The following is an 18,357-nucleotide window of genomic DNA, read 5'->3' on the forward strand; positions in this document are numbered from 1 at the left end:
ACTTCACTAAGGGCCACACTGGAATAAAGAGAATGGCATCAAGGGCCAGACATGTACATAGTAGTTTATTGACATGCTTTTATTTGATCCAAAAAGTAAAATATCTCTGATTGTAATACTGCATGTCACTTTTTTGACATTTCTATAGTGTTTTTTCATCATTTTTGTTTCTTTTTTCTGACTTTTTTGTGGCTTTCTCTGACATTTGTTTTTTAAATTTGACATCTTTTTTTTTACTTTTGTTGCTTATTCTGACATTTCGCCTTTTACTACATTTTTGTTGCTTTTTTTTCCACACTTTTTCACGCCTTTTGTCGACAAAGAACCCTAAAAAAGTCAGCAAAAAAGTTCCTTAGCCATCATAGCCAATTTAGCAAATCAAGCCTGCAGCCTGAATATGAAAACTCTTCTACGCTTCTAGGGAAATCTCTAAGTCTAAAAGTCGGTAAGTCTGCCAAATTCTGCTCTGAGTGTCGCGTAATTGCAGTTTGAAAACAGTTTTCCTGTCTTTTTGGTTTGGTGCACAACTAGGCGGGCCAAAATGTATTGTGAACATAAACTGATATGTGGGCGGGAATAAAAATCTGCGAGGGGCTGGGTTCAGCCCGCGGGCCTTGAGTTTGACGTGGTTTGTCCCAGCTAGGGGTACTTTTACACCAGGGGGTACTTCTGCTGTTGCCAGCAGGACAACAGCATTTGGAACATAGATCTGGAATTGAGGATGGGGTACGTGAGTTTATCTGACAGATCTGTGGGGGAACCTCAGACCAAAAAGGTTGGGAACCACAGATAGTCCACCTGTAGTAACATTATTGCTTGCCAAGCATTAGTTTAGTTTAGACTGTCTTTATTTATGTATTCATATAAGTTTACTTCATTAATCAAACAAACAAAAAAACTAAGTGCAAACATAAAATTTCAAGTCCTGAATGAAAAGGAGCAGAACGAAGATTACTCTTATATTATCTGCCCCCCTTTCACAAAACATACATCAATAAAACAAATAATTAAATATAAAAAACGATTCCCTTCCCCCCCTTCCCCCATCACCAGTCACAAAAGAACAGAACAAAATTCACACATTTCACTGTATTTACTCAACACATTTGCTTTAATTGTTCTTTTTAAAATATAATGCTTGTTTTAGATTCTTTGGTTTCAATGTTGAGAGTGTTCCATAAACTGATTTCTTTCACTGTGACGCAACGTTACCTCAGATTGGTTCTCTATCTCGTTTTTTTTTTAAATATCTCAGTTCCTAATGACTTTCTCTTTTTTCAAACTTAATGTCCACCGCTCACCTCCCCACGAAAGAAAATATTTGTTGTCCACAGCTAATTAGTTCTGTCTCCCACTTTCCCTCTGTAGGTAATGCCATCCAGGCCTTTGGCAATGGGACAGATGTGGGAGTGTGGCAGCCAATGTCCCCTGTCCAGACCACCACCTCAACCACCACCCCCTACAAGAGAAACCGCGAACGCAACCCCAACATCATCGACAACAACATCAACACAGACCCTGGCATCTACCACTTCTGTGGCAGCCTACAGGTTAGACACACACATACACACACACACACACACACACACACACACACACACACACACACACACACACAAGCTAGTTTTGGATTCAGAGGGTGACTGTGTTCGGAGGCTCCAGGGTTGTAGCCAGACTGGGACAAATCTGATCCCATAACATGAAAACATTTCAAAATGTTTTTTTACAGATGGATGAAGTTTCTGAGTCACCAATTCTCTTTTATCTGACCCGCTGATCTTTCTATCCTTTTCTATCTGTCTCACTATCCATATGTCTACAGTGTCTGTTCATTTGCTGCTACTATCTGTTTCTGTTGCATACCTCACTGCCTCTTCTTCCTCTGGCTCACTTTCTTCCCTTGTTTACTTTCAGGCCAGCTCCATTTGTTTATCTAGTTTTGTCACAATACCGAATATTTTAGGTTGAAACTGTGAGGGTTGTTCATATTGCAAACACACGTAAGTCATATAAAACCATACAAAAGCACAGACAGCAGTTTACAGCAAACAACCTGAGACAAGCAAGTGGCTGATGGAGAAAGTGGAACATTTAGCAGCTAAAGAGCCAGATATTTTTTTTTCTCAGGTGTTGATGAAGACCAAACCAGAGCTAAAAGGAGAGTGAATATCAGACTTACGACTCCAATGGGATAAAAAAAAAAAGCTGTGTCTGAAAAAAAAGTGTCTGCTCTGCATGCAAGTAGGAAGCTGTTTGCTATGTTAGCCAGAAGAGTGTAATATGACAGTAGTATAACAGGGCAGTTTGAGTTGGAGTCTACCCTCTGATGAAAATCACCAAATGTGGCTTTAATACAGTGTCTAAAACTGGTAACCTGTAAAAATATTGAAAACAACAAACGAAACATAAATACCAGCATCAACGTGGACAATTTTTGTAACATTTACAAGATAGTTATGATAACGTGGTTGCATGTTTTTGTCATCATACCAGATTTTACTCGGTAGTCTCGCAGGGCCAGCACCATGTCAATGCTTCAAACCATTAGTGAAAGTATGGGTACATTTATAAAATTCTACTTTGAACTGATCTTTTGCTTGTTGTATAGCATCAAAATGTCAGTTACCATGACTCATTCCTCCTCCACATCCTCTTTTTTCCCGTATTCGTCCTGACCAGTGTGTCAGTCTTGCTGTTGACTCACTCGTGCGTATAGATCCATCTGTGTACCTGTGTGTCAGCTCAATTGTGCCCAATAAGACTGTGAAACTGTATTTCTCAGTTGGAGCAGCCATTCCTGCTCTACAGGAACAACAGTTATCCGGCTGATGAAACAGAAGAATCACAAGCAGCAATCCTGAACACCGGTGATGGGCTCCTTGTGGGTCAGGGAGGATGTGGGGATAATACTGTCATTACCAGCAAAGCGATGGCAGGCACTCAGAGAGCTATTTATGCAACCCGATGAAGCATCATCAAATCACTGAAGTTATTCTCACGTTAACTGAAAGTCCTCCAGCAATTTCGAACTGAAATCTACCTTAATCATTTCTTTTTGCAAACAATAGTCAAACTATAAACATCACTTTTTTATCTGTATGCTGTTGTTTATGATGCTCCACATTGTTGTAGTGACCATGCATTATGATGCAGCGCTTCTGAATTGTTTTTCTTTCTGCATGATCTCTGTTATGGCTTTACAGGTCCTATGACATGCTGCTTTTTGGATGATTTTATATAGGCCTTAGTGGTCCCCTAATACTGTATCTGAAGTCTCTTTTATATAGACCTTAGTGGTCCCCTAATACTGTATCTGAAGTCTCTTTTATATAGACCTTAGTGGTCCCCTAATACTGTATCTGAAGTCTCTTTTATATAGACCTTAGTGGTCCCCTAATACTGTATCTGAAGTCTCTTTTATATAGACCTTAGTGGTCCCCTAATACTGTATCTGAAGTCTCTTTTATATAGGCCTTAGTGGTCCCCTAATACTGTATCTGAAGTCTCTTTTATATAGACTTTAGTGGTCCCCTAATACTGTATCTGAAGTCTCTTTCCTGAAATTTAGAGACCTGAAATTTAATTACTAATGTTAACTAGCATTTTAGTTAGCAATAATTAGCCTGTGTCTACGTTACCTCCTAACATAGACCTACGCTCTCCGTCTCTGTAAGATTGGGAATGATTGAGATTTCTCTTGGCACAGCTACCAGAAGACTTACAACTTTCAGACAGGTTACTCACGTCACATTTACGTCTTCTCTCTCAGTTGGAGGCTGCGCAGTAACGCTCAGCACTCACTGGAAAAGTGCTTCTAATGGCCTTTACTGGTCTCCGTTCAGAGCAACGGGATCTGTTGGTCCATTTTATATATGTCAATGGTTTTCAAGCTATGATGTCTATCTCTTTCTCACAGGCGGGCCAAATTCTCTGGGCGGGCAAAGCAGAGAAAGCTTCCTCCTTATGACCTCATAAGGAGGAAGCTTTCTCTGCTTTCCAGATCGGCCCATCTGAGCTTTCATTTTCTCAAAGGCAGAGCAGGATACCCAGGGCTCGGTTTACACCTATCACAATTTCTAGCCACTGGGGGACCATAGGCAGGCTGGGGGAAACGCATATTAATGTTAGAAAACCTCATAAAGTGAAACTGTCATGCCATGGGACCTTTAAAACCCCAATCTGCAAATATTCAAACATATAAAAAAGCACATTGTGTGTTTCGTAAATGTACATACAGAGAAATAATAAAATCTATATTCACTTATGAAAATCTAGTTTTTAACCTCGCAAAAAACAATTGCTTATTTATATATTCAGCAGACATTAGCTTTCACAAATTTAAATTCACTCTTCTTTTAGCTCTGTTTTGGTCTCAACTGTCTCCGAAGGGTAAGACCTGGCTCTTTAGCACCACTATGTTCACAAGCTAGTCGTTTACTGTTGTCTATCTGCAGTTTGGTGCTGGGTTTATCAGAGCTTTAAAACTGAACGCAGCTCCTGATATTGCTGGAGACGGGGTTAATAGGAGCAGTGAGTGTGAACCAACACAGTTGCGAGCCGTAAAACCAAAAAAATGACTTTGTCCCTGACATTGTTTTACAAACATACTCACACATATATGCAGACATACAGTCCTGCAAGTTCAGTTCACACATAGACTGTAGACAGATGCAATTACACACAAATACACACAAATGCAAGTGCACTGGCTCGCTGACACATACAAAGTCTGCACTGATAATGAGCTTTGGTGGTGTACTGGTGCGTGTGCTGTTGGCACTGCTCTGATAACATGTCAAGTACAAGTTAATGAGGGAGTTGTGTTAAGCCACTTTTGTACAATTCTCAGTCTATTGGAGTGAGGCTGCATGCATCTAAGTGTGTTTGATTTCATGTGTGTATATATGTTGGCATCAAGGCAGGCTATGCTGTTGTAATGACGCACTCCAGGGATAGGCCAGTGAGAAGATTCACTCCACTCTTTTCATTGATCTCTCTTTTTCAGACACACACATTCAAAATAATAACCATTAACCAGTGACTCAAAACCTCTCCACTTCCAGCCAATGACAGCCCAGCAACACTTATTGTAACAGCGGTGCGTTTAGCTCGGCTTAAAAAAATAAGAGTGGAGGGGAAAATAAGTAGAAGGTGGTTAAAAGCTCCTCGGTTAAAACTATCTTCCCTTTTGTTAATGTTCTCAATTCAAGTTTCGACTCCTTCGTGAAATGTTCAGACAACACAAGGGAAGTGCTTTTGACCTAAAGCTTCAGAGCTTCAGAGCTGTTTTTTAGCTCTGTGGATGATCTGTCAGTTGACAAATTCAGACTGAAATATCTCAGCAACTATTGGACAGATTGTCATGAGATCTTGTACAGGCATTAAATGGCCCCACATTTTTGGCTTTTGGTGAAAAATTAGGACCAGTATTGGGTGGATTACCATACATATTTGGTGCAGATATCAAGAGAGCGCAGAGGATGAATCTTCATGACTGGTGATCCCTTGTGTTACGGCCACAGCAAACAAACACAATTTAAATGTGACCGTCAACATATTGATAACACCAAACCCGAGGATAGTGAAAGTAAATCAAAGTTTATTCACAAATTAACTACTATTAATTAACCAAAACTATGGGAGTCTGGAGGTCTGGCCAAAATGAACAAAAGAAGGGAAGAAGCCTGGGCCAACCCATCAAGGGCCGTCGGACCCAGAACTTCCCCCCCTAAAGAAAGATAACAGAAAACAACAGAAGACAATGATGATCTGTGCTGCTTCAGTCTCTTCCCAATTTCTATCTCCCAGCCACTTATATCCAGGGGCGGGGCCACCCTCAATCACAGATCAGGAACACCTGAGATGAACAGAGAGGAGGAAAGAGCAGGGCGGGGAGCACATAACACTTGACTTTTCCTTTAGTGCCACCAGCAGTTCAGAGTTTTGAAATATATCAACATCTACTCAACAGTTTGGCACAAACTTTGCCCAGATATTGAATCCTGTTTTTTTTTTTTTTTTTATCTTTCACCACTATCAGGTCAAAATTTCAGTTTGGCCAATTCTTTGGTTTATCAGCCCCAGCTTAGTCTCGCTGTCAGACCTAGCTACAGCACTGTGGAGTAAGGGCTGCCTACAGTACACCACAGATACATTCTGGGATAGGAGAAAAGTCTCAGGAAGGAACTGGTTTTGTTGGAACATTGGCACCCCGCAAAAAACAAACGCTACATACATATATAATTACATACATACATTAATTTACATATTAAATGAAGTTAACTGTTCACTCAATACAGTAGAGTGAGTGATAGAGTTTTTTAAATTAGCTGGATACATGGTTAAACATCATTTGCTCTATCCAAATTGTCTTCAAAACTAGCTTGAAGTTTGTGTTTGTTTCCCAAAGCGAAGGGATTTTGAGAACGCCAACACACAGAGTTCCCACAGCCCTATGGTCCCACAGCCCTATGTTCCCACATTTCTAGGAAATTGTTCCTACATTTCCATTCAAGGGTTAGGGTGGGTTAGGGTGGGTTAGGGGTTAGGCGAACATAGGGCCTAATTTTTGGAAAAAAAATCTTAGAAATGTGGGTACATAGGGCTGTGGTAGAATAGGGCCTAATTTTAAGAAAAATCTTAGAAATGTGGGAACATAGGCACACTCCCAAGCCGGACATCTGGTGCGTTATGGCAGGTTTTATCCTGGAAATGTACTTCTGTTGATCCAGACTTGCCCCAGCTATACTTTGTGTTGTGTGCTAATTAGCAAATGTCAGCATGCTAACATGCTAAACTAAGATGGTGAACGTGGTAAACATTTTACATGCTGCTTATCATCAGCATTTTAGAATTGTCATTGCGAGTTTGCCGTCATTTGCATTTAGCTCAAAGCACTGCATCACATAGCCGTTAGCATGGCTGTAGACTCTTAGTTTTGTTTTTGTTTTCTCTGCATTGTCTTTTGTGTGATGTGAACGTGGTGGAGCAAGTGAGTAGTAGCTTTCTTCTTCTTCCTCTTGAGGAGGAAATCAAAACTCTACAAGGACAGCTTTCCCCTTTTCTTCATCATACAACAGAGCTAGTTGGGCCCACAGCAAACTAACCACAGATAAAACAACAAATACCAACACATGCCAGAATGGAGAGGCATACATATACACACAGAGACACACAGTTTGAAAGCCCCAGGGCTCCATCCGCCTGTTCTCATGAATATAGTTAACTCCCAAGCAGACAGGAAGTGCCCTGCACAAATATGGAAATCGACCACATGCTAATGTGACTTTTCAGAACAGGCAGGTATTAGGCAAATCCACAACACATGGACACAAGGCAGGAATATATATATATTTGAATTTGTTGACGTTAAATCTTTTTGAGTTGGAAATAAGTATTGCAGTTGTTTATACTATTAAAGTATACATACAAACATACATGGTTTTCATATGCATGTAATCAACAATGAAAGCTTTCACAGTACAAGTGTGATCTAATTTAAAGGGTCAGTTCACCCAGATTCCACACAAAAAAACACTGATATCTACGTTTTACGTTTACGTTTGGGTTTACTTGGCAGATTTGAAGATATTGTATGCATTATCTCAGAAATCACAGAATAGTGTAAAGACCTCGGCAAAATTTAACTGAAAGTGTCTGCATAGATAGGCAATACTAGAGGTAAGAGAAAATGTGGTTACAATGCTGCATTTGTTTTGAATCGAGATGGATATTAACAAACCTTTAACATCATCAGAAACATTGGTTGATTTGGTTGTCTTTATGTTAAAAGAAGTGAAAGACAGGTCTAATTTTGTGTTGAGTGGTGTTGATTTGGGGAATTGTTTGACCCTTTTTGTTTATATTTGTATCACAGATTGTGGCATTAATTTAATCTCTTAATCCAGAAGGACAAGCCTTTTAAAAATCAGCCTCAATACTGCTGAATTTCTTAGTTTTGAATCCTAGTGGAGACATTATAAAAAACGTTAGCAGTGGCAGATGGAGCCCTACTTCTAAACGGAATCTACGTTCTAAGATTCACTTGCATATCATTTAAATGTCCAAATGTTTTGTTGTGAAACGCTCAATGTGCCCTCAGGATTTCAGACTTCAGCAATGAGCTGTAAACGTTTATTATCATTATGATCTCTCAGCGTTGCCGTCTGAGATGTTTCAAACTTTTAATGAATCTAAACAATGACTCCTAACACAGATGGGACCTCATCGTGAAACATAAACTGACGTGAGTGTGTTTAGTCATCATGCTCCTCAGACCACGTATATTCTTTTGCTACCACACTTGGAATTCTTGGCTTGTTCTTTTGTGTGCTTCTTTATACAGAGGACTGCAATTACACCATGATTTATAGACACCATTCCCACCGAGCTTTTTTTTTTTTTTTTTGGTTTAGTGCTGAAGCAAAGGTGTAATAACAGAATACAGTTTCTCACTTTCTGTATTACCATGCCCGCTACATGCTGCTGTACATCCCTATTTTTGGGTCCGAATTCACGATACTGTATACTGCAGCCATTTGTTATTCTGTCACACACCTACAGCCTGAGCACACACACACATACACACACATAAATAACCAGAAGCCAAAACTGGAGTTACATTCACGTACAGCATCCATCCTGAGTGCAAAGATTCAGTATGCAGGTCATTAGAAAAAAAGGAGAAAATCTGTTCTCCAGCCAAAAACTCCTGCACTAAGTTTCAAAGTCATAATCAGATGCCTTATTTACCAAATACAGAACAAAAATGACGAGATGTTCAGATGCTGATTACAAGGCCTGCGCTGCAAATCAGCTCATCAACTCGTCGTGGGCTTCCAATCAACACAAATGGTAATCACTCTTTGCCCAAATGTACCTGAGGAGTACAGACACGGAGGGGAGAATGAAGATTACCAATGTGACGCGTCATCACTGAACAAATGTCATGTTTGTTTGTACATTCGTCTTTTTTCTGTTCATGACTTGATGGCAAAATGGTCGATTCAGTCTCCATGACATGTTTTTCATCTGAGTCAATAGTGATTCTTATTTTTTTTTAAAAGTACTACAATTTCGGTCAGGATATTTTATTACATTATTGGGTTTCATTACATTTGCGATCCGGTTAAGTGAAACCTTTATTACATTTTCAGAAAATCATTACATTATTGAGTGCTACAAGGATCTTTTCCTAATTTTTTGAAGTAGTTTTAGATGACTAAACCTATGCAGACCTTAAATAGAGCTGGCCAATTTCGGAAGAACTGATATGACTCAATTTGGAAGACACTGACAAAAATTACACACAATTAACTTCCACAATTAATTTGCAGTATTACATTAAAAACGCAGTCAAGCAATCAAAGCATTCGTCATTGCTATCGTCACTGTGTGTGTGTGTGTGTGTGTGTGTGTGTCTGGACCCCACAAGTTTAAAGGTCTGTTTGAGGGTTAAGACTTGGTTTTAGGATTAGGTTTAGAATTAGGTTATGGTGAGGGTGAGGGTAAGGGTTAAGGTTAGGCATTTAGTTGTGATGGTTAAGGTTAGGGTAAGGGGCTAGGGAATGCATTATGTCAATGACGGGTCCCCACAAAGATAGTGCCACAAACCTGTGTGTGTGTGTGTGTGTGTGTGTGTGTGCGTGTGCGTGTGCGTGTGCGTGTGCGTGTGTGTGTGTGAGAGAGAATCAAAGACAGTGTGTTTGAGCGTGCGACAGCCATTGAATGATAAATCTGACATGAAATCCAAGTCTGGGTTTGACTGTCCCTCTGTGCTCAGCCTCCCTCTTCTCCTCCTCTGACTGAAAATATCAGAGGCTTTAAAAGTTTAACAGGCTCTCAGGGTAAACTATCCAAGGTTATTGTAGTTTTTTTTCCGATTCAGCTTTGGTTTGCAATCTGTTTTTTTATGATCAGTTCAGCACTGAGCTTTCATAAACATTCAGATTATATGTGATGCTTATTTGGAGTTTAGTCACAGTGTTTGAACGCTGATGTCGGTGCATTGTTGGCACCTGTTGTGTAAAACGTATTGACCGAATATTTGCAGTCTGATGAGATTGCAGATTGCTCCATTGATTGTTGATCAAAGCAAATGAATAAGCACAGATCCTCTGTGCACTCTCAGTTCAGTCTCATTGTGACAGTTGTCAAAGCGCTGTTTGTGTTGTAATGTGACATGCAACTTTAGGAAATGCTTTAACCTTATGAAACTTTATTAACATATGATCTGTTTTTCATTTGGATCTTTTTCACAAACAACAACATCAAACACAAATCTTGGGCTGTAACGTGGATTGTGACTCTTTGTATCTTGCTGTTGCAGGCTCAGAAATTGAAGTCAAACTCATCTGTCGATGGCGTCTTCTGTGTGGTAAGTTTGTTTTCAATTATTCAATAAAATTCAGTTTGTGAATTCATACTTACATCATCAGACAATGGTTGTGTTCGAAACCATTCCCTCGTTCACTCCCTCACTATTCCCTATATAATGTTTATTAAATAGTGAACTATATAAGGAACGACCAAACAAGATTTAAGAACACGTCGTTGTGTCAGTAGATGCGCCGGTTATTTGTGTGACGGAGGCGGGCGCGCCCAGCATCATGTCAACAAAACGACACACAAATACTTCTAATACGTCCCTGAAACAAACCGAGCACTCGGGAGAATAATAAAAGGTTGTATATATGTTGCATGTTATATTTTCACTGTTTAGAAACCAAAGCCCACTCCATTTTAACTTTTTGGTTTTCGCGGGTGCTTCAGCTTCTTCTTCTCCTCCGGGAAAACACGGCCGTGTTGCATTGTGGTATACGGGAGTAAAATGCAGGGTACATCCTACGTACACTCAAATTAGCTGTGCATTGTGGGTATTTTATAGTGGACTATATAGTTAATGAAATTAGAGCCCCTGCACACTGGCAGTGTGTCAGCTGCGTGGCGTGTCCGTTCTTGTTTCGGCTCCCATGGTAACAGGTTTATTTATTTGTTGTTTATTTGAATAGGGACAGATACAAAAAAACATAGATTATTACATAAAGAACAATCCGATGCCTGTATCACAGTGTTTATAGCCATGGCTAATTCGCAACACCTGTCCCTAGAAGGGCTTTTAACAGTTAAAATAATAAAGGAGTCAAATTTTTACAGTGAATACAATAAAATGTCCAGAAACCAGTTAGCAGCAATACAAATAAATGTAGTAAATAAACACATTCACTCGAACTCACACAGATGCACACCTCACATACATACAGCTATACATTTCATATGGCATGATCACACTGCTGCTGCTGTATGAACCATGCTTTTGATTTGATTTCATTTTAGTAAGAGTCTTTATATTTGTAGGAAGCCAGTTCCACAGATTGGCTCCTTTCACAGAAAAAAACATTTTGGGCAAAAGATGTTTTACGAAATGGAACTTTACAGTCTCCACATGCAGCAGCTTTTGTGGATCTGGAGGATTCCAGCCTGTTCACAAAGAGCGTGCACACTGCCTGCGTGACACGCACGTCTCAGGCGCGGCTCGAGCCGCGGTGAAAACGCGTGCATGCTAGAAATAGAACCAACGCATATTTTTCACACGACGCGCAAGTGTGTTGGAAGCGTTTCCAGGGAAAATAGAATAGGAAAAGATGTTTATATGTCATTTTGACACTAATACATATTAATAAATGACATTTTGATGTTTGAAAGTCTCTAGGTTTTGACATAAATGCAGATATAAATGTAATTTAAAAAAATAATAAATAATTATCGATTTTAAAATATTGCACCTGTCAATACAGGTACAAGTGCAGTACAAGGAAATATTCTGTAGCCTATTTTGCCGTCAATACTGCCGACGTTGTCTTTGCTGTAATCAAATCAGTATATAGTTATGTTTAACATGAAGTATACTACTGCTTAAGTGCAGTAAATTTCCACAACTCTCTCCCCATATGTCGAACAAGGATGATCCAACAGCAGCAGCAGCGCCACGTCAGACACGTTTCTGGTGTGCGAAGTCATAGAAAATGCCACGCAACAGAAACGCCACGCTCACGCCACGCAGGCAGCGTGCAGGAGGCCTTAACCACCTTAATGGCGAAAACACTATATAGTGCACTATTTCTGTGATGGGGAACGGTTTCCAACACAGCTAATGTATAAAATGAATAACAAATGAAATGAAGTTCTAAATGAAAAGAAAAAAACTTTTTAAACTAAACTTCTGGTCATTAAAAGCAACTACATGACTTTGAGTGGGAAAGCATAAAATACTGGAAGAAATTGAATAACAAGACCTCAGGGGTAGATGAGTTTCAAGGATTGTAACTCGCCATGTTATCGTCTTGGCAGCCATTGTTGTCACTTGATGTTACTTTTCCCTCAAAGCTTTCTTGTAAGAGAGTAAAACTTCTCTCACCTTTCTACTTCTTTGTTACAATTATGTTGAAGTTAAAAAGGGATATCTGTAAAGCATTGGCATCACATTTTTCTGAGCATCCTTGAATGCACTACCAGAGATACAACAAAATAACAAAACCTTGACACAAAATAAAGATAATTGCATTGACAAATTGTCTGTCTTAAGCATGTTTCAACTCTCCGCAAGCTGATTGTTGCAGTGCATTTGGATATTATATATTGCTTGGTCAGAAGTGCTATCAAAGAGCCATGTCACAGCCTGTAAAAACAACTTGTGTTGGGAGATGAACTCTCAGAACGATTCACCATTGTATCCGACAAAACTATTTTATTTAAGACCACAAGGCCATTGCCCGAGCTATCAAATAATCACCAGCCGTGATCTGCCCTCGTTGTTGGAAATCTCTGACCTCCCTCTGACTGTGATTGCCGCGGCAATCCTTCCCGCCTCCTTTGTAAACTCTTGGTCTTTGTAGTTCCTTTGAGGGCTGAAATGGGATTGTTGCTTATCTGGTGGCTTTTAAAGTTCACTGTGAATGTCATTGTACAATAATAAGGCACTGTTATGCACTGGACTGACATTTAATAGAAGCAGGGACGGGTCTGGGGGAGATGACCCAGCCGTTAGCTTACAGCTTTATTAGCAATCTCTATATACACATTCTTACGCATGGTGGCACATGCAATTCACACACACACACACAAACTTTAGCTTTCCACTGTGGCATTTCAGTCATAAAAACAACATTTTTTACTGCATCACACCACATGAATACATTGAAGAGTTTTTTTTATAGGTGATATTATTGAATTAAACAGTCTTGAAGTATTCCACATGTTGCATGCATGAATTAAACTGCTACCTAAAGATCCCTTTTATGTCCCAGAGGGTATAACATGCTGCTACAGGCAAATCAAAATGGTTTGATGTGTGGGATACTTACATACATACATACAACACAGGACTTTCACCCAGGAGACTGGGGTTGTGTCCTAACCCAACTGTCAGTTAAACATACGTAGCGTACAGAGCGTCCAAAAGTGACACCAGAAGTCTCGACCAAGCACGTCTAAATATGACGCTAAAGGAGACTTTTTGCGTCAGTAACAAACGCTTTTTGACACGCTGGGAGTGAGAATGTGTTGAAAAATCAGATACCAAACTGTGTGTCTCCTGTCCCTCTCTGTCATCTCCCCCAGGACACTCAGGTAGACGGTCCGAGTACATCCAACGCCATCCTGAGGAACTCGGCTGTCTCCAGACGGCCAGCGAGCCTGGCCTCTCTGCTGCCCCCGCTGCTCTGGCTCTGGTACTGCGGCCTGCTGGCGCTCTCCTCGCCGGCCGTCTTGTAGCCTCGCCGCTTCACAGCAACAAACTACAACGGACTGACAAACACACATTTGTATAAAAGAAAAAGCAAAACAAGAAATGATATCCTTTCTTCTCAGTAATACCTGTTGTACTTTTATTTCCCTCTGGATTCTATCTCTCTTTTGATTCCTACTTTGTTTTTTTATGAATTTTGTTTGTTGTTGTTGTTTTTTTGCATTGCAGCTGTGTGCTAAAACGGTGATCTATACGTGTTAACTCAGTTTGGCTGTGTGTTCCCTTTGGGTTAGTTGAGAAATGAAAGGGATTTAAAGCTTCTGTGTTGCTCTCTTGGGCTGAAATGAGAAAACGCTCGAGGACTACATTCCAATTAACCACAGCTGGTGGCTGTTGGAAAGGTACATACAATGTAAATTTTACACAGTCAAGTTGGTTTCCACCCACGTCTGTTTGTGTGTTGAGGCTATAGGTGGGATCTTTCGCTCAAAAGTCACAGTCAGTTCGGTACCGGCTACATTTTATCACTTGGGCAGCCTTCTAGGTGTTATTCAGTCTCCTCTGTGGTTTGTGTACGTTTTGATAATGACGTGATCTGGTATTTTACATTTTTATGAAAGGTCCACGTGGATATTTACCTTACACCAATAACTTGAAACATCAGAGAAGTTAGAACATCTGCGCCTCAAAGCGTCTCTACTGTAGCTCATGCTGATCGCTCACACATCGCCGCTGGCAAAAGCACACAGGCAAAGACCCACAAACACACACTGCACATTTTCACACATTCAGACAAAAACATAGACCTTTTCGCAAGCGGAGTGATACTCTGAGATCACAGGACAGTAGGTCATACGCTGCTGTGGATGGCTAAATCCACTCCTCTCATTAGTGATTGTAGATACTTGTAATTGATAGAAGTCCAAGCCATGTTCAGCGTTTCTGTATGATGGTGACAGAGAAGCTGCTGCAGTTTCATCTGAATGATTTTTTTTTTCTTCTTCTGATGTGCTTTGCTGCACTGCGTCCACAAAACAAGAGCCGAGGGGAAAATAAACAAGCTCATTGTTGTAGAGTTGTAATTCACGCCTCCATCACGCCAAAGCTCAAAGCATCCTTTTCTGTCAGTTCAGTGTTACGACTTTTTGCCTCAATTGTGAAACTGTCAACACGTGTTTGGGGAGGGAGCGATCACTTGATATTATATGTTTGCTGAGCTTCTACAGCCCTTACTTACTCTCACTGAGTTTTTTATTCTAGTATAGCATCGATTGGAAACTTTCTCCAGCTTCACCAGAGGACTTTTTAATCGTTTACGGCTGACTTGTTGAAAATATAATCCCTGAATAAGGGTTTTTGTTATGCATACCTCTGTAACCCCACCAGATAATAATTAGATATGATCTGCTCTATGGTACTACTGTACTGCAGCTAGAATGCTGTGGAGGTCTGCAGGGCTGATGGATTTTTGTTTGTTGATGATGTGATGTTGTCGTCCAACCAAGTTAGCATCGCCCTGGTTCCCTCGACAAAAAGTGGGTGGATTTCTCCATTGGATTTTGGATTAATGCAGAAAATAAGCTCTGTGGCAAACAGAGGTTTATATGATACTTGAATGTTTTGTTCAGCAGCAACATTTCACTCCACTTATATGGTTTTAGAAGCGTGAATGCATTCGCCAGAAGTAAAAGGCTAACGTTAGGCCATAAACAAACACCACGGTTGCATGACATCAACGTCACCACCGATAAACTGACAGTGACTTTTAAATTTTAAGACACGTAAAAACTTCAAAATTCACAACTGGGGTATTTACTGAAGTATTTTATGTCGTTGAACAAAACGTAAAAATCTCTTAAGCGTGTGTTAACCCAGACCTTATTTCAGGCATCCAACCAAAAACCCATTGACTTTGAGACGAGGGAACCGGAAGTATAAAAAAAAATGCTGACTCATTTCAGGGTTTTAGGATTCATTCTTGCAGCACTCTATTTAGCCAGGTGTGCTAACATTAGCAGCTAAGAACTCGTACGCACTTATTTTATTGTTGTTATTCTAGAAAAGGTGAAAAAAACAATAACACCACTCTTTTTAGTTGCGCCATGAACACATCTTCTGCATGCTCATTGGACTACCGAGCTGCTGTGCCTGGTAACAGTTGCCAAATTTAGTTTGAAGAGTCATTGTTTGGGAGAGGGGTTCAGTAAACGGTCAACTCTGTCTCGTTATGAAAGCGACTACAGCAAACGCGCGACGTGTGACTTACGTACTGTATGTAAATCATCCAAGCATTTTGTATGTCTGCTCCCATGGGCTGCTGGGAAAATAGCAGTAAAAAAAAGTTTAGTTCTCAGACGTAAGACGTGTATGTTTTCATCAGCTTTTCAGAGGCATTTGATGTTTGAATTCTCCTCAGAGGAAAGCCACTTCTACAACACGTGACCGAGACGTTCACATACAACACTGTGGCATGTTCAGCAAGTTACTTTATCCATTTGGACACGGGCAGGAGCATTTATGACACGCTGCTTGGGTTTATGTAGCTTCTCAGAACATGATTAATGTATAATAGAAGTTAAATGTTATTTACCAAGCATAAACATGGTATATGCACTGTATGTACTTGGCTGAAACTATAAATTGGACAAATAAATGTCTGATGATATTCTATTCCAGAGCATTGTGAGCTATTTTGACATTCAGATACAACATAGAGTACGTTAAACCAGAATATTGTTTTTTATAACAACGTATGTGTATATTTCTCCCAGTATGTACATGATTATGGAATATTATTGCATCTGAGAAAGAGGATATCAACGTAACTGTCCTACTATATACAACTGTATTTCCTAAGCATATTGTTTTGTACCATAGCTCCATTTATGATGTTGCTTAAATATAGTATTGTTTTTTTTTGGCTAAGATTTAAACTTATTTTTCTATCTTTTACTAATTTTTGCTGTTTTGATGAGTTCAAGTAAATAAGGTGGACCGGGTTCAACTTTTTCAAGACTTGTTCAGTGTAGTTACCGTAATTATTTTGGTTTTACTGCTCAAATAATTATGGTGACAATAACTAGAAGTTGAGCTAGAAAGAAAATTGTCATTGCATGGTGATTGAGAAGGAAATAAATCAATGTTTAAGGACAAATATATTCTATACCATACCATTGAAGGCTTTGTTTTGAATGGTATATTGGACCAGATGTGGGCAAGTGGGGAAATCTCCGCAGACTGAATGTGTGAAGTGTGAAGGAAAAGTTTTAAAGAGAAATGTTATAGATTACATTTCTCAGAATTGTGTCTTACAGTATGTCGATAATTTTATATTTGAATACCAGTGTCATATTTTCATTGGCCCTGGAATATGAGATAAAGTACAGTTTATACAGGTGGGTCAGTGCTTCACCTTTCTCTGAAGAGTGCTCCGAAGGCCTCCGATTTAAGGGTCCCGCTTTTTGGACAAAAAGTTAAAGATGTTTGCTGTCCATCTCCATCCCATCTGTTGTTTCAAAATACCAAAAATTGCTTTTTTTTGGAGATGCAGACTCCCTCAGCTATCTGGCAACATTAACTTCTTAGCTTGTGAAAATGTAAAATCTATTGTACAAAAAGTTACGATTAAAAACTGTTAAATCGCCCAGACTGTGTGTGTGTGTGTGTGTGTGTGTTATGTTATGTCACTGAACAAAGATGAAAAGAAACCATCAGACAAACCGGCAGACAGCATGAAGAACACTGATAGGTGACATTAACCTTTAAAGAAAGTTTGAGGTGATCCTGAGAGTCTGATAAGACCTCAAGAGTTAATGTTGATGACCTCGGGTTAGCAAGCCAAAAGAACCGTGAAGAGCAAAGAGATGATGCCGGGTTAAAAAAAAAATTGTCATCTAAGGTTTCTGACAACTTTTTTTTTTTTGAGCTTTTGCCAACTGGGATGAAGGTGATGGGTCACATCGGGCCCGCTGAGCACTCAGTGAAACTTTATTATCCAGTGCTGCTGGAGAAACAAAAGGTAAACCAGAAACAAAGAGACAGAAGTCAAACCTGTGTTTACCTGCAAGCAGCTTGGCTGATGATGAGTCCGTTTATGTTCAATTTAAATCTTAGTTATTACTTAAATTGCCATCTGAAACTTCTATAGAAGTATATCTCAATACTGTTTTTTTAAATAGCTGAAACATCGGGCTACATGCTTGGCTTTATGTAGCTTCTCAGAACATAACTAATGTATAATAGAACTTCAATGTTATTTACCAAGCATAAACAGATATGCACTGTATGTACTTGGCTGAAACTATACATTGGAGAAATTAATAAATATAAACCTATCAACCTAGCCTTGAAAATTATGCTAGCCTACAATATAACCACAAAACCTATAAAAAAAAAGTATTGTAGATTAATTAATATGTGTAGTTTCTGTCGCCCCCATGAGGAATTCTAAGTAATGACAACAAAACTGTCAGCGCATCCACATGATACAAGCCTTCCGTGATCGCGCACCACCCCCCACCCCTCCCCCACACAGTTGCTAGTAACCAAGGAGGACACGGAGGATTAAAAAAACATGATGGACTCTTCAGAAGAGGTCATTATCTTCACTAAAT

General features: G+C 39.7%; 1 protein-coding gene across 4 annotated transcripts in view; it reads left to right on the forward strand.

Moving 5' to 3' along the window:
* gfra1a (gdnf family receptor alpha 1a) overlaps positions 1-14,533 on the forward strand; it is a 122,808-nt gene extending 108,275 nt beyond the window's left edge. For all 4 annotated transcript variants that reach the window (XM_035992527.1, XM_035992528.1, XM_031315949.2 and 1 more), the window contains 3 exons: positions 1,369-1,550; positions 10,328-10,375; positions 13,618-14,533. In XM_035992527.1, the coding sequence (XP_035848420.1) occupies positions 1,369-1,550; positions 10,328-10,375; positions 13,618-13,770 (383 nt within the window). In that variant the 3' untranslated portion in view covers positions 13,771-14,533. The remainder of the gene's footprint in view (positions 1-1,368; positions 1,551-10,327; positions 10,376-13,617) is intronic.
* Positions 14,534-18,357: the final 3,824 nt, after the last annotated feature.

Source organism: Sander lucioperca, chromosome 15, assembly GCF_008315115.2.
Source record: "Sander lucioperca isolate FBNREF2018 chromosome 15, SLUC_FBN_1.2, whole genome shotgun sequence".
NCBI classification, from domain to species: Eukaryota; Metazoa; Chordata; class Actinopteri; order Perciformes; family Percidae; genus Sander; species Sander lucioperca.